At 37.0% G+C, this 22109-nt stretch overlaps 1 protein-coding gene across 2 annotated transcripts in view; it reads left to right on the top strand.

The window, feature by feature from the left end:
* Positions 1-20939, top strand: part of ankrd12 (ankyrin repeat domain 12) — a 55308-nt gene extending 34369 nt beyond the window's left edge. The window contains exons 2-13 of one of the 2 annotated variants that reach the window (XM_051883974.1): positions 5996-6109; positions 6673-6823; positions 8246-8317; positions 8895-9041; positions 10633-10836; positions 11593-11735; positions 11961-12108; positions 12601-17201; positions 17312-17410; positions 17855-17998; positions 18401-18496; positions 19485-20939. In XM_051883974.1, the coding sequence (XP_051739934.1) occupies positions 6050-6109; positions 6673-6823; positions 8246-8317; positions 8895-9041; positions 10633-10836; positions 11593-11735; positions 11961-12108; positions 12601-17201; positions 17312-17410; positions 17855-17998; positions 18401-18496; positions 19485-19670 (6051 nt within the window). In that variant the 5' untranslated portion in view covers positions 5996-6049 and the 3' untranslated portion in view covers positions 19671-20939. The remainder of the gene's footprint in view (positions 1-5995; positions 6110-6672; positions 6824-8245; positions 8318-8894; positions 9042-10632; positions 10837-11592; positions 11736-11960; positions 12109-12600; positions 17202-17311; positions 17411-17854; positions 17999-18400; positions 18497-19484) is intronic. The other variant, XM_051883984.1, reaches the window with a different exon arrangement.
* The last annotated feature ends 1170 nt before the right edge of the window (positions 20940-22109 follow it).

Here is a 22109-nt window from a genome sequence, read left to right as displayed (position 1 = left end):
CCAATCAAATGAAATACGGATCAACAAAATTCATCTTTGCATTGCAGAGGTGGCACAGAAGGACAAAAAAGTGGCATTTAGGTATATTTACAGACTGTTTAATGAGGCTCAGAAGTGGCATGAATGCATTTAAATTCATGATAACATGTTATGAGATTATTGTTTTAAATAGAAAGTTTTGAATGTAGGAATATTAAATGATTTAAATAACTGAAATTATACTTTAAAAATGAAACTAAAATGGACAAAGCAAGCGACTGTCTATATGAATGGGTCTTTGAATCATTGACTCAATAGATTCGTTTGAAAATGCAGATTCATTCATAAACGAAACACCGGTGTTTGCTTGATGATGAGCAGCGGTTCAGCTCTGATTTTGTTTGGAACTATTTTCGTTGACGAAATGGAGCAAAATCTGACAAAACTGTTCCTAAAATGTAAGTCACTTAATATTAACTTCGTTTATTACATTGTTGTATAAAATCAATATTACATTTGCAAACTCCGTTTATAATCATTAAAAAGATGTCACTCGTCTCAGTTCATCGCGATCTCACAAACTTCCATTATAATCAATGAAGTTGTCTACACTGCACTATTAATCTCTTATTTACATTCTGTACTTTGTTTGTTATAATGAGAGGATTCGCGAGCTTTCATAACTCAGCACTGACAACAAACTCCAGCGTTTTGAGCGATGAGTGGATTTTAACTTAAACGCCTCTGATTGGCCATTGTGTTCAAGAAATCAACAGATATGTCTGTGATTGGCTACGATGCTTAACACTGGAAAAGCCTGTTCTCTCTCTACGCTCTCAAGAGTGCAAACACAAATACGCAGTGGCGCGTTTTCAAAATCTGTTTGGTCAATATGCTGTTATTAGTTTCAACTGAGGGTGCACCTTCTAGCACCCCTGTAGAACCGGGCCTGATCGGGTTAGTCAGTGGCACTGGTGCTCCTAAATACTTTTTCACAGTCGCACGCAGTCATTTTCAGTCACAAATGCATATGGTCGCACTGTAGCGTGAGTGAGCGAGACATCTGAGTTATGTAAGGTTAAATGGTGTAGGAGAATGCAGAAATTTAGGCTATGAAATGTAATTATGGCTATATCAAGATCAAATAAAAAATGCATAAACAAATGAAATTCACTCGTCTGAAAACCTGGGAAATGTTTCAGTTCTGCAACTCTCAATGGCTTTGGTTTGAGCATGATTTAAACTTAAAAAGTGTACTAGTCCCGTTATAACTTGTTCGCAGAGAGTGAAACTTCAGAGATGGATTGGATTATGGGCTTAAAGAGGCTGTGTGGCACGGTTATAAAGCTGTCACACTGAGAGCAGGAAATCTTGTGGTGTAGTTGTAACACATTTGTCCCACACTGATGATGCATGCGGATGGTGCAGCTCTTTTCTCCTCACCGCCTCCTCTTTCTCAGAGGGAGTGACTCAGCTGGTTTTAACTCGGTCCCACTGGGTGTCAGGTGTCGTGGAAATGTTCTTTCCCAGGAGCCTGTGCTCCGTGTCATCTGCTTGCATCACGGCAGGGAGGGCGAGTCTATCGGGGAAGGTATTGTTCAGGTCTGTGGGTCTCTGCTGATTTGCTTTTCATCCAGAAGAGACCCGGCCGCCAGTGTCAGATGCTCTCTAATAGCTGACTTTCTCATTTATTGTTTTGAGAGATAGCAGAACGAATGTAAAGACGAAGCACTGAAGGTCTTGTGCTCAGCTGCTGGTTTGTGTGAAGCTTGTTTTGATGTGTAAACTCCTCCTTGTTCTTTAGTCTCAGATACTGTTGATGCAAAAACATATACAGACACATGGTTTACTGTAGCCATGAAACAACAGTGGAGATGACTTCTCCATATATGACTTCAATACAGCTATATATAATTATTTTGGGTATATATCGATGTATCAGCTACTTTATCGGTATCAGCCGATATATGTTTATTTTTAATGTTACTGTTATCTGCCCAATAAGAAAATTTAGCCAATAAATTAAAGCTAATGAAAAATAGATTTCCAGTTAAATGCAACATGTGCAGCACAAGTCTGTCTTATAGGCTACATAAAATTATCATGAGAACATTATAATTGTGTTCTTGGAACATGGCTTTTAATGGTGACTTTTGTTTTGTAATCAGTCTTTCAAAAATTATAAAAAAATTTTTATTTAGATTTATCAGCCAGTATATTGGTTATCGGCTTTCAAATATAAAGATTTATCGGTTATCGGTATTGGCCGAAATTTGCATATCGGTGCATCCCTAATTTTGGGAAATTATTTATTATTAAAATGTTTTAGTAAAAATATAGGTAGATAAATGTTTTGTTACTAAACTGTGTAATATAATTTAGTGCATATAAATGTTTTTTTGAATATGATACTATGGTAATACCATGTACCTCAAAGTACCATGTAGCACTGGGTGAAATAAAGAATATTCACAATAAATTGCTGCTAATATTGATTATTATACTCCGCTGATAGACGCCTGCTTTCAAACATTCCCGCTTTCAAAACGCTTTCCAATTCAAACACTTCCGCGTGCTTTCAAACGCTCCCGTGCGTTGATCATTGTAGCCCATCACAGACATATCTGATGAGCGTGTCAACACAATGGCCAATCAGAGGTGTTTACGAATCCACTCAACAGCGCTCAAAGTGTCACATTTTTAACATTTCAGTACCAACTCGAATGATAACTATATTAGTGTCCACACCAACCACTTTAAAGCAGGAGGGATTCTGATTGGCTGTCAGTGTTATTATCTTTCATCAGCTGGAAAAAATAGTTCTCATTATAATTGTGGTGTGGACTCTGTTATTCGTTTATATTTAGAATGTTTTTTTAGAACTTTATCATTATAGTTATTGTCTTTGGTGTGAATGGGCCTTTAGAGTTTAATTCATTTATGTGAATAATTTCACTTTTCATTGAATCAATTCAAATCTTTGATTCAGTGATTTGTTTGTGTCATCATTCAGAATCTCTTTTTTCATATTAAATTCATTCAAATAATATTATAAATGATTTATTATTTAATAAATAAATAAATATATATATTAGTGTTGTCACGGTACCAAAATTCCAGTAGTCTGTATCAATACCATTAAAATTTTACGGTTCTCTGTACCAATTTCGGTACCACAGGAAAATTTGTTGGAACTATTTTACTATTTTATTTAACTTGACTATTTTTAAAAACATATTAAATAAGATGGTAATCGTACATATAAATATTTGGAGCGTGTGTGTGTGTATGTTTGTGTGTGTGTATATATACCTCAATGAAATACATTTTTAAATATAAAAAATAAATAAATAAACAAATGCTCAAATATCCATTTTGAAACAGACATGCGTGTTTATTTTAGCTATTCCTTCAATGAAACGACACACTACAGCCTGTAAAACTATGAAATAAATATCAGTAAATAATGGTAACCTAAATAATAAGAAAGTTAAATATTATTCTAATTAAACATTCGTTTTTTATTTCCACACAAAGATGCGTAATATAGCCGCTCTGCTCTTTGAGAAGGATGTGGGAAACGAGCAGGAAAGAGACCATTTCTCTTTAATAATATCTTCATGTTATCTCTTGATGTTACAAGCAACTGACACTTGTTGTAAAAGGTCTGAAGAGCAAGTTTTATCTTCACACATTCAGGCTGTTTGATTTTGCGCTGCCAGAGAAAGCTAAACTAAAAATCACCGGCGTATGTGAAACGCGGTATACAAATATGCGCCTTATAAAGTCTAATAACAAGCATAAACTGTGTTAAATAGAAATTGACGTGCAAGCAAAAAGGTTTCTGTCCTACAGTGTTTTTTCTACTTTACCACAGTAAAGAATGTGAATAGTAGGCCTAAAAGCGAACAAAAGGAAGAAACGTTTATAATCCCCTGCTTGAGTGAAGATTTGGGAAAAGAAACAGAGATTCCATGTTCAGTGGAATAACTAATGGAATATTGTTAAATTCTCTGATAATCGGGTGACCAGATCGCGATTCGCAAAACAGAATACAAAGCTTAAATGTATGGACTCGCGTACCGCTCTCATTCGGCATGAACTAAAATATTTCCATGGCTGTGATGTCACATTTAATCGCTAACCTATTAGCCTATTTCTTCTGTAAACAAAGCTTTGTGCTTCACTCGTGTCATATTCAAGTAAATACTGGCACAGCCCTATCAGTGGGTACTGAATATACCCGGATACTCAGTACTCCCGGTACTACAGAAATGCTGGTATTGTCACATTTTCAAAATTTCAGTACCAACTTGGTACCGGTACTTTTGACATTTTATTTATTTATTTATTTATTTAATAAAAAATCAAGATTGAAACATGTCAAATGTATGTCTTTTTAAGCTGAATCACCTTTCCCTAATACCATGGTGTATGAATATGGTAATCATACAGTACCATGATATAAATCAGAGTGCTGTAGTGTGGTACCACCCTCAGATACTACGGTACCGCCACAGTACTAGCAGTAATCTCTGTCAGACATCATGTGCAGCATGTTTGTGATGTTTTTTGCGATGCAGCTGCAGTTATTTTGTAACGCTAGTGTGACACACATGAGCTGTAATCAGTCAAGGATTGAAGCAGCCGAACATAAGCCCTGTTCCCACTGAATGACCTCTGAAACAGGAAAATAAAGCTCACATGCTCCAAACACTCATTAGACTACGTTTTACCTTTGTGAGTTTTACTGAGTATTATTTTTGTTCAAGCAGCCAGGATGTTTGTTTATTGGTCATGTTGTTTAAGAATCAATAAGAACCCTTTGAATGTGTTTCTGGACGGTTTCTTGTATTTCAGTAGACTTTTGTGCTTTCAGTACATTTTTAATTGACATGTCAAACAGGGTCGAGAACTGCCGAACTATTCCTGACTTGTCTTAACAATTTCAAATCTGAGATTTTGGAGGAGATTGATTGCTGCCACCTCACAGTAGTTTTCCGTACCCTGAGGTTAACTTTGACAGATTGTCTTAAATGTATTTTTGGACTCGCAGCTTTTGAATAGGAGTCTCACTAGTTCGTGAACGAGATGTTCTCCTCGCTGCTGTCAAGAGTCGAGTTTTGGGATTTTTCTTCCAGTTCCGTTTCTGCTTTAGTGTCTTGTGGGAAATTTTTATTCTTGGTCCATTAGCGGATTTGCATTGTAAAATTTACTCAAAACATTCACGAATGATCGAATTCACTACTAAAACTATATTCACTAATAATCATAATGCTGACAATTAGTCGACCTGCTCATGCCCAGTATTGTCTTGTATACAAATTGAATTAGAATTGTTGGCTGACTTATTTTAGCCAACATTTATTTTATTTTGTTTTGTTTTGTTTTGTTTTGTTTTGTTTTTTGTTTTGTTTTTGTTTTGTAAAAATTTCTTTATATTTGCAAAATACAATTAAGTTGGTCAGTGAAAACACTGGAAATATTTTATTTGTACTTTTGTTAGTTAAATGAAGTTTCAAGAGAAATAACAAATGACAGATTCTTGATTTTATCGCATTATTACAAAATGCAACTTTTCTGGAAATGGGGTTGTATTTGATTTTTAATTTTTAATTTAATTTGATTTTTGTTTTATTTTATTTTATTATTTTATTTTATTTTACTTTACTTTACATCTATGGCTCCAGTATTCACATTAAAGCTCCAATCTGGAATTGTACATGTTTCAAATACAGGAGATAAATTGATTAACTGCCAGTTAGTTACTTCTGAAACTTAGCACAGAAGAAAAATATAGTAAATTATGAAGTAAGTTAATATAATTTGCTTCAAGACCAGTATCTGATGCTGATTTTTTTTTTTTTTTTTTTAATGTAGCATTGGCTGATATTTTATGTTTACCAATGTCATACATTCATATTTGTGTTCATATTTAGTGCAATGTTTCATCACTGAAATACTGTGTTGTATCAGTTTTTCAAGTTCTCATTTGCATTGTATGTGTGTGTTTCAGGCCCATGATGAAACCTGTGAGCCGTAGCTGCCACAGCTAGTCATAAGATGCACCATGGCCAAACCGGGATCGGACCGAGATGGAGCCATGGTGGAGAAGACAGCGGGGAAAAAGGTGAGTCGGTTCATTCCCGAATATTCCATCCAGTACATTTTTAGCTCTGTTACTTTAAAAAAAAATTAAGTTGTTTATTTAAAAAATTGTTATAATAATTATTATTAACATTTTTTTTTTAAAATAATAAATCATAATAATTATAATTATTAGTACTATTATTATATTTAAAATAAAATATAGATTTATTTGTATTTTATTTTATTTGTTTTTAATTCAACCATCTAATTTTGTTGTTCTAATTTAAAAACTAGTACGATTTACATCTTAAAATCATTGTATTTTTGTATCTTATATATGACGAGGACATGAAAATGTACAGCTTGCTAGTAATTTCATTAGGGTCGGCAGTGGCTCTTTTGTTTAGTTTTTATAGTTTAATATTTCATTTAGTTAATTGGACCAGCTCAAAAGATCTTAATCTTATTTTTAGTGTGTTTATACAAACTGTTTATTATATTAAGATCAAGGCTTTGTGCATACTACGTTACACATAACATGTTTTGACTGATAGTATGTTCCTCCATTAAATCTCAAGGTGTATGTCTCTGTCTTTCTCTCAGAGTAAAGAGAAAATCTCTCCGTTTGCCAAAACTCCGAAGCTGGATCGGAGTGAAATCCTGGGGAAAGAGGGGAAGTCTAAGTCTTCCATGAAACGGAAGCTCTCCTTCACCGTCAGTCCGCCCCGGAACGAGGAGCGGGACTCCGACACTGGTCAGTTTTGCATTCACTGTGAAAGTTCTAGTAGCTTGTATCTGTGCCTCACTGCCGCCGCCTCCTGGTCACTTTTAGGACTTGTTTTTATTGGACATGCTGTACTAGAGTTTGTTTTTTTTAGGATGTTATGTAACAGTTAAGCCAGCCTTATCAAATACATGGGCGATAGATTGTGTCTCGTTCAAAAACATAACAGATTTCTCCTCAAATAGAAATTCAGAACATTAAAGGTAATGATAAACGGATATTGTCATTACTTACCTTGTCTTTTTTTAGTCTCAGTTCTGTAGTTAGTTGCATCATATGAAGGCAAATATACCAATACTTTCTTTTCTTACCTATGCAGCTGATAAATAGGAAAATGCTACTTAGGATAGTAATATTCATTATAACATTGTCCAAGACCTAATAAGAATATAATAAGCTGCTTAGAATACCAAAACTACCACACACTATCATGCTATTATGCTTTATACTGTGCAAAGATGAAAGTTTAACCAATATCTAACCTTTATAATGCAGTATATGTCCGTGCTGCTGTCAATACTGCTTTGCGTTATTTACACATGAAAATGACAAATAAATATGAAGTAATTCAAACTAACATCTAACTATGTTTTGTCATGTAAACCTGATTTTGTCAAATTTGTTATGAAAAATCTGATGTTTTCCTTAGCAAAAATAATCTGAGATTAAGTGCCTTTTAATTTGTATAATATTTAATTGACTGGACTATACAGAAATAGGCATGGTTAATTAATATTTACCAAATTCTTTGTTGAATTACCTACAAAAATAACTATATTGTGCTTATTACCATGATTAAAAAAAAATATCTAACATTTTTGTTATATCGCCTACCCTATAAACCAGTTTTATTTTAGTATTATTTATTATTTAATTTAGTTTGTTTTATTCATTTATTCATGTACTTTTGTCATTTTTATTAGTTTCTATATAGTTTTGATTAATTTCAGTTTTAGTCATTTTAGAAACTAAAGCTTAAAAATTAGAAATTTTGCATTGGCATCTAATTGAAATAAAATAAATGTTAGTTTTTCTATATATTATTTGTTTTCTATTTTATTTTAATAGTTTTCAGTTAACAATAGCAACACTAATATAAACAAAAAATATTAAAGATTTCAGAATTAAGCTTTTGTGAGCTTATGATGTGACTTTCATGTCCTGCTTTTTGGATGGAAATGGATTTAGGTTTGTGACGTCATCTGTGGTACTTAATATTCATCGTGGAGTCTTTGAATCCTGTGCTGTGATTTGTCATTTGAGTGAGGGGCGGAGCCTGTGGGTGTAATCAGTGCTCTGCTCTCCCGTCCACCCCCTCCTTCCCATCCACCTCTCGAACCCTGAACCTCCCCCTCCTTCCCCCCCTCCCGCCTCTCTGCTTCTGCACTGTAGATGACTCTGACCCCGGGCAGTCGAGCGATGTGTGGGGAGAGAGATTACTTCCTCCCTGCAGGATATACGCAGGTAACTGCCTCCGTTAAAGTCGCCCCACGGCAAACCCTTGCTGTGTCGCACCAACGGTTGCAAACAGTCCGAAGCGCATCACGGTCCAGCGCCATCTTTATTTGTTTCTCTTAATCTGTCTCCGCCTGACCCTCCGTCCAGCGCTGGCTGAAACGAATCTAGTTTCCGTAACCGCATGACCTTGTCTGTCTGCTAGTCTTTTTGCATCACTCTCGGTGAGACAGTCGACTTTTGGTTGCATCATTTGATGGGCAGAGACGTCTCACGCTTTCGCTTTTCTTATTTTTGTCAGGCGATTCGGTTCAAGGAAGCACACACACTGACACTTTCTGGGTTTAACCGCTGCATCTGTTTTAATGGCATGCCTTTCAATAGTGCACAGAGACTCATGGGAACGGTGTTAAATGGGTAATGCATGTCTCTTTCAGACTGGAAAGTTTCCATTACAGTTCTTCCAGCTGTTTGTCTAAAGGGCATAAATTGCATCAGACGTTGATGTTTTCAGACACTGAGATGCATGAATGCAAGAGGAAAGCTGTGCTCATGCTCTTTTCATCCTTTTTCATGTTTGCTGCAGACAAAGATGTTCCAGATAAGAAGAAAGTTAAGAAGGAGCCGGGGACTAAGAAGTCGACCCCTGTGAACATTTTGTTCGGCTACCCTTTATCAGAAAGAAAGCAAATGGCACTTGTCATGCAGATGACGGCGAGAGACAACAGTCCAGGTAGGAAATTATGAACACAGAGTGTTTTTTCACCTTTTGCAACAGTGCAGAAAAGGTGGTTAAAGTTGTCACTGATATTTTCATTAGTAGACCGTACTTATCCCCTGAATTTTATTTGTTCATGTCAAAAGCCAATATTTACTCAAAAATTATATGCATATTTATATAATGTTTTCAGTATTTATTACGATAATGTCTCACTCTCTCACTAGTGTTATTTTAGTATTATTTATATACTATTACAATATGTACTAATATTCTGAATTTGCTTTATTTTTATATTTCCAGTTTTCATTTTAATTTTAGCTTGTTTTACTAGGGTCACTGACCTGAATTTTTTAATTTTATTTATTTATTTATTTATTTTAGTTTGGCTAAATATGAATGTTTATTTATTGTTTTTGTATTCTTATTGTTTTGTGATGTTTGTATTGTCAAGGTTGTTTTTACTAGGGTTGCAAAGGGGCATAAACTTTCCATGGGAACTCCTGGGGAATTTTGGAAAATTCCAATTTGGAAACTTAATATGAATTTATGGGAATTAATTGGAAATTACATTTCTATTTAAATTTAATATAAATTTATATAAAATGTATCATATACAAACATAAATATAAACATTTTGTTTGGTAATAATAACATGAAATAACGTAGTTATTTCTTTTTTGCATCCAATTCTAATTTAGTAAATATGTAAAATAAATATATTTTTATTGCAGCAATTGTTAATGCGTGTGTTATGTATTTCAGTGTCACTTGATACTTCAGAAATCATTCTAATATGCTGATTTGATACTCAGTTATTATCAATATTGGAAACAGTTGTGCTGCTTAATTTCTTTTGGATCCTGTGATACTTTTTTCAGGATTCATTGATGAATAAAAAGCGCATTTATTTAAAATAGAAATCTTTTCTAACAAAACAAGTCTTAAATATCACTTTTTATCAATTTCACACATCCTTGCTGAATAAAAGTATTAATTTCTTTCAAAAAAGAACTAATAAAAATACTGACTCAAAATTTTTGAACGGTAGTGTATATTTTTGCAAAAGATTTCTATTTTAAATAAATGCTGTTCTTTAACTTTTTATTCATCAAAGAATACTGAAAAAAGTATCACAGGTGCCAAAAGAATATTATGAAACAAAACTGTTTCCAATATTGATAATAATTGAGTATCGAATCAGCATATTAGAATGATTTCTGAAGGATCATGTGACACTGAAGATTGGAGTAATGATGCTGAAAATTCAGCTTTGCATCACAGGAATAAATTATATTGTAATACATGTTAAAATAGAAAACTTATTTTAAATTGTAGTAATATTTCACAATATTGCTGTTTTTTTCTGTATTTTTTTAGTACTTATTTTATTTCAGTTGCTAGTTTTTCATCAAATATTTATATTTTAGTTTATTTTAGCTTTTATTTTATTTTTTGACTCTCTCACCCACAGCCACCAGTGAGTTATGATGTAGTCGTTTGTTATCAGAGCACTCGCTTTCTTTTGTGGTCTAGTCAGGTCAGATTGACAATTCAGATAAACCGCATAACCTTGGCATTCTGGTTAATTTGTTTGTAATCTCAGATACCACACCGAGCCATCCCTCTCAATCTCCGGCGGTGCAGAAGAAGATCGCTAGCAGCTCATCCTCACGACAGAAAGACAAAGTGAACAAACGAAATGAGAGAGGGGAGACTCCTCTGCATATGGCCGCCATCAGAGGGGACGTCAAGCAGGTGAAGGAACTCATCGGCCTTGGAGCGGATGTAAACGTCAAAGATTTTGCAGGTGAGACTGTGTTTAATGCACATTTACAGGATTATATCACCTGATAACAAGCTGTCTGTTGTTTATTTCTGTTTTATGGAATTAAATAATCATCTTATCATGTAATTTGATTACTTTGTAACAGTTCAGGAGTTATTCAAAATTATATAGTCATGGTTTTTACTGTAAAACCATAAATCAATATTTAAAATTTAAAATTGACATAAAATGCATAGAAATATCAGCTGTCACTATATCTCCCAATAATGTCTTAGTAGTTTTAAAATATATAATGCAAAGCAAAACATACATACAATAATGATTGAGAGATGAACAAATAAACCTTCCTCAAAAGCCTGATGATCATATTTGATACATTTTTACATGATTTTCCTAAAAAAATGATGTATGGATAATCAAGTAAACCTAAGTTGCGTGTTCATCTCGAAATATTACTAACAAAATAAGTTATTCTTATGTTTACTTTATAAAAATCAGTAAAGATTTCACAGAGAAAAAAAACGTGACCATGAGCTGAAGGTGGATGTTTTTACATTTATACTAAAAGGCCTTTTACTTGCTATAAAAGTATAAACTATCAATCAGACGACAGAAGGCATGTAGTAGATTGAGTTTTAATAATGTTGATAATTTAGAGGCCTTAGAAATTTCCCTATCAAATATGATGCTGGAGGCTTTATAGGATTAAACAGTTTTCCATTTTTCCTTCCAGTTGTAGATTCTCATGAGCTCAAACTGGTTTGTTCTTTTCTTCAGGTTGGACGCCTCTCCATGAAGCTTGTAACCTTGGTTACTATGATGTGGCGAAGGTTCTGATTGGTGCAGGAGCGGAAGTGAACACGCAAGGATTGGACGATGACACTCCGCTTCATGACGCCTCCAGCAGCGGACACAAAGATGTGAGTTTTTACTTTAAATGACATTTTCAGCTAGTGATCAACCTACATGGATTTTAATTGGTGACACTTGCAGCACACTTTTGTTAAACACATTTATTGACTGATGACGATACACTCAAAATGGACAAATATCTGTTGCAAGAACTTGTAGTAATTGTGAATCTTTCTGATAATCTGATTCACCTGTGTACATTGTCTCTGTCATGTTTTGCCAAACTTTCATAGATTGTGAAGCTGCTCTTGCGTCATGGAGGCAATGCCTTCCAGGCCAACAAGAGAGGGGAGAGACCAGTTGATGTGGCTGACTCTCAGGAGCTTGAGCAATTACTCAAGGGAGAGATCCCGCTCTCAGAACCAGAAGAGAGCTCTTCAGGTACAGAAAAGTTGGCAGGAGATTTGCCAGTGCTGTTGCTATTGGCATTTCTTTTGAACTTTTCTTTTTTCTGGGTTTAATACAAGCACTGTCAACATTTGCGGCGTGCTATCAGACATACTGACCAATCTCTTACGAAGAGTCCAAGTCAATCAAATCCATTTTCTAAATAGTTTATGTTCTCTAGGTTGGTTTTATTAACCGAGTGAGTGGAGGCGGGGCTAATTAGCATATTCATAGATCCCCATATACTAAATGAGGCAAGGGTGTAGAGTTACATTCAAGCTATTTTAAGGCATGAAGAATTTTTTTTTCACAGGAAAAAATGTTTAAATATGTCATTTCGGTGATCAAAGATGAGTTTTAAGGGATAAAATTATTCACTACAGAGGGACTTTAAGTCAAGTCTCAAGTATTTTTTTCATTCTATTGATTGTCAAACATTAATTCTTTAATCTTCTTTAAGTCTTTAATTTTTTTTGTATGTCACAGAATCAGAGGACCCACCATCTGTGAATCCATCCAGTGTAGACGAGAACATGGAGTACTCGGATGCTGAAAAGGACTCTGACAGTAAATCGACAACAGTGAAGGCCTCATCATCCATGTCAGGGCTGGATGAATACGAGTTCAAGGATGAGGAAGAGGAGGAGGACCTAAGTAAGGCACTTAACGACCGACACATCTTAAGGCGAGAGCTACGGCAAAAGGAGAAGGAGGAGAAGGAAAGGAACCACTATGCTTCCAAACAAGGCAGCAAAAGCGACCAGTCAACGCTGGTGTGCAAGTCTGAAAAAACAAAGGTGAGACTCGCCTACTGCAGTTCAGACAGTTCGAGCGATGAAGCCGAGGTGCCGACAGAAAGAAGGAGCTCGCCTACCAGGTCAGCCAGTGTGGATGGTCACAAAACAGACAGTAGATCGAAGAAAGAAAGCTTGACTCTCACGTCAGTGGAGCCGAAAGAAAAAGGTAAACAGAAGAAAAAGAACAAAAGCCAAAGCAAAAACAAGGAGAACCAGGAAGTCCGAGAAGAAGGGAAAGAGAACAGCAAGTCCATTCTGTTTTCTTCGGCGACTGTGTCTGACAATTCTGACAAGGGTGTCAGGGAAGAGGATTCATTCAAAATGTCGTTCAGTGCAAAGGATGACACATCGGTCCACCTCTTTCACCTGTCTGTAGTCAAGTCCCCAAAGCTGAACCACAGCCAAACTGACAAACAGACAACCCCACTGAAACAGGAGAATGCTAAGACTTGTGTTTCTATTGGTGATGGATCCTGTCCAGGGGACAGTGTCAAATACAACCACTACACAGAGTCTGACTTCTGCACAGAAGGTTCTAGCAGTAAGAGCTGCAAGCACAAGGAGAAGAGCAAGCATCACCACAAGGAGCTTAACTTGGACAGAGATGATGGCAGTTCCAGTCCTTTCAAAGACAGTAGTCTAAGCAACAGTATAGACAGTTCTGAGGCTGTCTTCAGGAAGACTGACAAAGATGGGAAAGTTGTAAAAAAGCACAAGCTGAAACACAAGGAGAAGGAAAAGTACAGGAAGGAGTATGAGGCAGAGAGGAATCGCCACCGGCAGAAAGAGCCACGCAAGGACGGACATAGGAACATGGAGTTTGATCGGGAGTTTTGGAAGGAGAACTTCTTCAAAAGTGATGAAAACGAAGATATCTCAGGCAAATGTGAGATGCTTGCTGGCGGATCTCCTGTGAAGTCCTCAGACTCATCGCCAGTTAAAGAGGAACGAGGGGCGTCAAAAGACAAACATTCAAGCAGTAGCAGCAGCAAGGACAGGAGGCCAAAAGAGGAGCGAGAAAAGGACAAGACCATTAAAAAAGAGAAAAAAGATGTGCCCCTTAAAGAGGAGCGTGGAAAGGATGGAAAAGGAGATGACGTTGATGACCGGACTGAGGGTCTTGGCTCTGGCCGAATCCCTGACAGCTCACTGCACAGTTCAGGAGTGAAAGAAGTAGAAGATGATAAACCAATTACTGTCAATTCAGCAGACCAAGATCAGCTGGAGTCTCCAGAGAAGAACTCTCGTGAGAAAACTGATAAGCGGCCACCAACAAAGGATCGGGAATCTGAAAAGTCTGACAAGAAACATGCAGATAAAGACAAGAAAGTCAAATCTGAACATTTAACTGACAAGCCTGAACTTCACAACTCTACAGATCGATGGAAAGAAAAGGAGAAATTAACAAATATTTCACATTCACCCAATGATAAGAGCCATAAAGAGAGTGAAAAGCTCAAAGCAACGTCTCTGATGAAAAAGCATGAAGAGAGCAAGAAGAATAAGGACAAGCTTGACAAAAGAGCTGAGAAAGAGCACTCTTCTGGTGACCACAGAGACAAAGATAAATCAAGTTCTGAAAAGAAAGGAAAAGCCCCCGAGAAAACCACTGATCATGGAAAATCTGATCGCAGTAAAGAAAAAGAGCGGGAAAAAGATTCTGACAAGAGGGACAAAGATTCTGACAAGAGGAAAAAAGAGAAATCAAAAGAGACCACCCCCTCTTCCTCATCCTACTCCAATCTAAAGTTGTTATTGGAAGAGAAGAAAGGCTACGTTTGTGAGAACAATAAGGTTGTTTCATCTAAATCAAAAGAAGAGGTAACCAAGCCTCCAGAGAAAGACAGAGATAGAAGAGAGAGGGACCGGGAGTCTGAAAGGCATCGGGACCGCGAGCGAGACAGACACAAGGAAAAGGAAAAAGATCGATCCCAGCTGAACAGGGATGGCAAAATTAGCAAGACGAAACCAAGTGAAGTGGATTCCAAATCTAAGGTTGCACCTACTCTAAAGGATACCCGTCCCAAAGAAAAGAGGTTGGTGAACGATGACCTCATGAAGACCAGCTTTGAACGCATGCTCAGTCTCAAGGACCAGGAAATTGAACAGTGGCACAGGAAGCACTTAGAGAAAATCAAGCAGAAGGAACGGGAGCGGCTAAAGCAGCGTCCAGGAACTGACCCTGTGAAACAGAAAAGCAAGGAAAAAACAAAAACGCCCTCTTCGTCTAGTGAGCCTTGTCTAACCAAGGAACTAACTCGGTCAAAGAGCTCAGAAGTACCAGATGGGCACCGAGAGAAGGTCTTGAAAGATGCCACCAGTGGAAGAACGCTCTCAGTAGATGCGAAAACCTTGGGGAAGAATGGTCCAGTAATGGAAAACAGTCTTAATCGATCTCCAAGACCAGAGAGTGAAAAATCTGGACTTATGTCAAGATCAGTATCCATGATTTCTGTTGCAAGTTCAGAAGATTCCTGTCACGCAACCATATTGACACCTAAACCAACTGAATATGATTCTGACATGAACATGGAAGCTTCAGATTCCCAGCCACCTTTCCTGCAGTCTTCCCTCATTTTGCAGTCCTCCAGATCACCTACTGTTCACGATAAAGATACCGGCAGTCTTCCTGAAACTGCTCTCTGCAATCGCACACCATTATCAAGCAGGCATGCCTCCCCATGCTTAAGGGCTATTTTGGATGAAGAAGCCAAGGTGTCACCAGCTGAAACAAGAACGACAGAAGAGTCTCAAATAATCAGTATTGTTTCCCACCTAAGCAGCGAGCAAGCTGCGGTTCATTCAACTGACATTAGCGTGCCTCCTGTTCAGGAAAATCAGAGCAGTCAAAGTCTTACTAGTGCTCTTCCAGAAAGCGAAAGTCTGACTAGTAATGAAGGTGAAGGCGTCACTCCCGTTTGTCAAGTTCAACCTTCACCAAACTTGCGAGAGTCTAGTGCAAAAGACCTAGGTAGCCTCAAACAGGCTAACAGTGTGTTTCAGACCCATTTGCAAGAGAAAAACAGGTCTTGCAACACTAGTAGTCAAATAGAGCATGCAAGTCTGGGTCAGCTTGATGTCCCTGGTGCCGTAATGACGGAGGGATCAAACAAGGAGTCTTCACTAGCTGTTGCATCACAAGTTGCATTATTTCAGTCTTCTCAAACACAAAATCCATCTGAAGCCAGTTCACCTTTGCATTCTAGTAGCCAGCAATGGGAAACTGGCTCCATTTCCAGTAGCGAACAGACATTGACAGCAGACTCTAGTTTGAGGCCAGAGCAAAGAGAGAAACCCTTAGTTGTTTCTGAGAGCAAAGTGGAAAAGAGTGGGGAAAACATCACCAAAACAAGCTGGACAAGCACTCCAAGTCCATCTATTGGTTCATGTAGATCCAGCTCTGAAGAAACTACTAAACCACTGCTGAGAACAACCAGTGTCCAAGAAGATACCGAAAAGGGTGATGCAAGTGTGCAAGACGAAAGTATCTCAAAGTTCTCCAGTGAGCCATTGGTTACAGTTGACGCTCAGCCAGAGAAACATGAGCAAGGCCTTCGTGCAGCTTCAGTGACAAATGTGTCTCGCTGTGCCAGTCCAGAAAGGGTCCCTGAAGAGCCCATGGAGCTGTCTGAAGAGGTTTCGGACAAGAACCGAATCACAGAAATGGATGGGGTGAAAGTTCTGTCCTCAGAAGAAGGTGCAACAACACAAGCTCTATCTGAAAGTAAGGCTGATGCAGACACATCAGACCAACTTGCTGTTGAGGAGAAGCCTGTGAAACCTGACCTTCAGACTAATGTAGAACAGGGTCAGAGCAGTGCTACTGTCCAGCCCGATCATCAAGCAGAGCTGCCCAGTGGAGCGACCTCAGGAAGTTCCTCCCCGATATCCATCGTGGACAGAGATTCAGATACATCTGGGGCCAGAGCCAAAGTCAGACTCCTTGATGAAGAAGCTGATATACAGGTGACCCATCCAAGGAAACGAAAGATGCATAGGGTTTCAGCTCCCACCCAAATGAACCTTACGGCTCAGCAGGTCAAGGAAAAGGCGCAACAGTCCTTAGCTGCAATTGTAGATGCATTGAAGCTTGAAGAGATCCAGCCTTACCAGACCGAGAGAGCAAACCCATATTATGAGTACTTGCACATTCGCAAGAAGATTGAGGAGAAGAGGAAAGTGCTTTGTAGTGTCATTCCTCAAGCACCTCAGTACTACGATGAGTATGTGACATTCAATGGGTCCTATCTGCTGGATGGAAACCCTCTCAGCAAGCTTTGCATCCCAACGGTAAGCTGCCCACCTCTTCCATTCTGTGAAAGTGATTGTAACAATTTTTTACTCAAATCTAAGAACAATAAAATGAAACTGAGATCTCACCATACTGTTTGCTCTTGTAGATAACGCCACCTCCCTCTCTACCTGAACCACTGAAGGAGATGTTCAAACAGCAAGAGGTGGTACGGATGAAGTTAAGACTGCAGCACAGCATCGAAAGGGTAAATGGAAACCGTGAAATATATTGTATTTAGTGAACATCAATCTCTAGTTAAAAGTTTCCTGAAAGGTAACGCAACCTAGGGGTTCATGATGGAACTGCAGAGTATTTGTGAGAAAAAGTTTTAAAGTCCTCTTGAAATCAAAATGTAGGTTTTTTGGCTTTTACTATGAATGTGTAAGCCTTAAGGTGATCTATAAGTGATATAAACGAAATGCAACTGGCCATTTTCAAGGGGAGGAGCTACTCGATATATCCCGGCCTGTCTTCCTGTTTTAGTGGAAATTACGTCAACTCATTGAACTCCTTTTATATTTAAAAAAAAAAATATATATATATATATATATATAAAATTGTTTTAGGTTATTTTTTTAGCTTTAGGTTGCTGCTTTTTGGTTGCAATAAAGATGACTTGATTGAATGACTGAGGTGTTTGCTCTTCCAGGAAAAGCTGATTGTATCCAATGAGCAGGAGGTTTTGAGAGTTCATTACCGTGCTGCAAGAACACTAGCCAATCAGACGCTTCCATTCAGTGCCTGCACAGTCCTATTGGATGCTGAAGTATACAACATGCCTCAGGACGTCCAAGTAAGTGGCCACATTATAAGGACATTATTTTAAATTGAAATAAGGGTGCTTTTAAACCAGAGTAAACATGTGGTATACATTATTTGATGTATGCAAGAGTACGATAAAATTACATTTTACACAGATAAAAAAACCAAACACAGGAATTATGTTGATGAATCAAGACAAAACTTTACAGCTCTTAACACATTTTTATGGAATAATTATTATTATTTTTTTTTTTTTTTTTAACAAAAACTTGCATTGCAAAGTACATTTTCTGTAATCAACATCAGACCACAAATCCTGTCAATAAAGCTCAACTTGTTTTGAAAGGGGAATGTTCTTTTAATACCTCAGAAAATTGGTCTTGCCACATACAGTACGATTCATCTTTACTAATCTCTTTTTTTTACATTTCAGGGTGATGATGGGAAGACCTCTGTTAGAGATCGGTTCAATGCGAGGCAGTTTATGTCTTGGCTTCAGGATGTAGATGACAAGTTTGACAAGCTGAAGGTACAAAAACAGACAGAAATGTTACAATGAAATGAAACAAATGATTCAAAACAATACAAAACAACCAGTATCTGTAGACATATCATGGTATAGTGGCCTCAAAAAATATTTGGACACTTTATAATACACATCACAATATTCCTCATTTAAATAATTTCCAACCAAGGCATATGCAAAATAAAGGGGCGGGGCCTGGTTGAGTTAGTTAGTAGTGTGTTGAAACTCGCGGTTATGGTAAGGGGCGTGGCATTTCCCAAACACGCTCGAAGCGGTTGACCAATCACAACACACTGGTCCAGCTGACCAATCAGAGCACATTGTGCTTTTCAGAAGGAGGGGCTTCATAGAGACAGGAACTATTAATAAATCCTTATCTTGAGCAAAATAAGCAAGCTGACATTCAGTACAATCTATATCTTTTATTTCGAATTTTATTTAAGTTTGCCAAGAGATTTAAATTGCTGTTTTTGAAGAGTGCGCATGTGCTTATACTGAGCCTATGATTGAATCTGCAAATAAAGCAAAATAACTGAGAAAAATGAGAATTAGTCCTCAGATGCCATGTCCATAATTTATAGCAAAAAAAATCTGGCATTAATTAGATCTCAAAGGATTAATTAAAAGTTGTTACTTCACCAACTGGTTGGTTTCTTCAATGATGCATCGTACCATAGTAGGTACGCAGCGAGTTAAGTCGTTATATGGACAACACAGAGCATTACTGACAGACTGGGAAAAGAGATTGGGAAGATTGCAACAATGTCAAATATAGGAAAAAATTAGTTTTTTGAATATTGAAGTATGAAAACCTATTCTAGTAAAGCCCAAAAACAAAGCAAAGACATTGTAAAAGGGCATAATATGGTTCTGAGAAACTTTTTGAAATTGTATCTAATGCAATGACATTCAAACATTAAGTGTGTCTTAAGTGAACCTATGTGAAGTCACTGTATCTGTACAACTGACACCAATCTCTGTTTTGCTGCAGACTTGTCTCTTGATGCGTCAGCAGCATGAAGCAGCGGCGTTAAACGCAGTTCAGCGCCTGGAGTGGCAGCTAAAACTGCAGGAATTGGATCCCGCCACTTACAAGTCTACCAGCATTTTCGAGATTCCCGAATTCTACATCCCTCTTGTAGAGGTCAATGACGACTTTGACCTGACACCGATATGACCTGGTGACGAGATAAAGAGACGGCATAACATTTCGTAGCTGTCGGACCATGACATGTGATGATGTCAAGACGTGCGTAGGGTGATAAACACGAAGCACTTGATTTGGAGGTGTGTGTGTGTGTGTGTGTGTGTGTGTGTGTGTGTGCGCGCATGTATGTTGTTTGTCACAGACTCTCCAGATTTATAATAAAAGAAGTAAAAAAAGAAAAATAACACAAACGAGTGCTGCACTTCCAGGCTAACTGTCATCACCGGTTCAGTCTGTGTTCGCTGTTCTTGTTCTGGTTCGACCACACGCACCCGGTCCAAACGCACTTCACCACATGGGCACCAGATCGGCTCCTATAGACTATACTAAAACGCACTTAACCCTGAGGTCCACTATCCAGAACGGTAGACCGTGGGTCAACAAAGAGGAGTGTCGGAAAACCAGCCTCCCGAGGGTAAAGACCACCATCGGAAAGCAAGAGAGATTTTCGTCCTCTGTTATGAAAGAGATCTCAATCCAACATGTTTCTACAGTGAGTGTTCATAGATAATGTATAGATTGTGCTCCTCATTTTTTAACTTATTTTATACATACTGATTGTGCATTTGTAAATAGCCATGTAATTATTGTTTTTAACTTGTAAAAAATGAAAGAAAACTGAGAGGACGGAAAAAGTTTAAGTAATAAATATTTTGATTGTAAACTTTGTTTTGTCTAATGTTTAATGGACCAAAGTTGTTTTTACATTGAAGTTCTTTGTTGTTGTTGTTGTTGATGTTCGCTTAACTCTTTAAGCATGTGTTTTGAAATACTTTTTCGTTTAGTTTTATTTTATTTTATTTTTTTAATTCCTCTTTTATCCCTTTGACATCCATCAAAGCTGATGTTTTTTGACTTGTGATTTCTATAATGTGCATGCTTTCGCAGGTTCGTCCCTTTCTGACAAGTTGTACCGTGGTGAGGTTTACTGAAGTGGTCCTGGTTCTTTTCTGCCATTGTTGTATCTGTTTGTAACATCCACTTCTTGCGTGTTGTCTCTTGTGTCTTGCGCACATTTAAAAAAAAAATGGAAAAGTTTGTTGTGGTTTCTCAATAGAAAAAAAAAATACTCTTACTTTTACAGTTTTAATGTGAGATCACAACGAAACCTATTTTTTACAACGTAATGCCTTTTGAACGATGGTTCTAAAAATGTCTATTTTAATATTTACTTGTTACATGAGGATGTACATATTTGTAATATATAATTGAATAAATTTTATTGGTTGTGAAATCAAACTATTTTGCTCTTTTTTTTTTTTCTTTTTTTTTTTTTTTTTGTTTAATGTAGAAGCCATGGAATTTAATGTAGAAGTCATGGAGTATAAATATTTCTATACTGTGCGAAAAGAAAAAAGAAAAAATGCCAATTGAAACCCACTCAGATATTCAGTTTGAAGAAGAGTGTCCAGCAGATGGCAGAGTGGACAAATGAAAGAATATTAATTAACATCAAAGACTATCTTTAAAAAAGCGAATTTAGTTCAGTCTTGTACAGTTAATCTGTATGAACTGTATGAATATTACATTGTTTTGGAACTACTAAAAACAAATTATAAATTATAAATAAATAAAGAAAAATAACTGATACAAAAGAATTAATAAATTATAAAAAAGAAAATAACTAAAAAATATATTCAAATTATTTTATAAATATTAATTATTTCTTAAAATATATTTGTATAATTAATAATCTTTATTATTATCATTATTGTTGTTGTTGTTGTTTTTGTATAAATAGCAGTCCAGATCTTTAAAGTCCCCCTGTACTCAACCATTTTATCCATTAAAACTCATCTTTGAACACCAAAATGACATATTAAAACATTTTTTCCTGTGAAAAAAATTTCTTCATGCCTTAAAATAGCTTGAATGTAACTCTACACCCTTGCTTCATTTAGTATGAATATGATAATTAGCCCCGCCTCCACTCACTCCCACCAGCTCAGAGATCCACTCGGTCAACTTACTGAGGTAAACGCTGCACAATGGTATCGCTTTTTACAACGTCGGACACATGACGCTGACGGTAATTAATATGATCAGCCTTTTGCTTGACTATGTTATCAAACAACCGCTAATAATGTGTTGCTAATGCTACACAAACCATGATCCCGTTCGCCATCTGAACAACTCAGAACGTCAGTGGAGAAAGGCATATACAGTATCTCACAGAAGTGAGTACACCTCTCACATTTTTGTAAATATTTTATTATATCTTTTCATGTGACAACACTGAAGAAATGACACTTTGCTACAATGTAAAGTAGTGAGTGTACAGCTTGTGTAACAGTGTAAATTTGCTGTCCCCTCAAAATAACTCAACACACAGCCATTAATGTCTAAACCGCTGACCACAAAAGTGAGTACACCCCTAAGTGAAAATGTCCAAATTGGGCCCAATTAGCC

This window comes from Ctenopharyngodon idella, chromosome 2 (genome assembly GCF_019924925.1).
Source record: "Ctenopharyngodon idella isolate HZGC_01 chromosome 2, HZGC01, whole genome shotgun sequence".
Classification (NCBI taxonomy): Eukaryota; Metazoa; Chordata; class Actinopteri; order Cypriniformes; family Xenocyprididae; genus Ctenopharyngodon; species Ctenopharyngodon idella.
The sequence above is the reverse complement of the archived record's forward strand: the minus strand, read 5'-3'. Positions and strand labels throughout refer to the sequence as shown.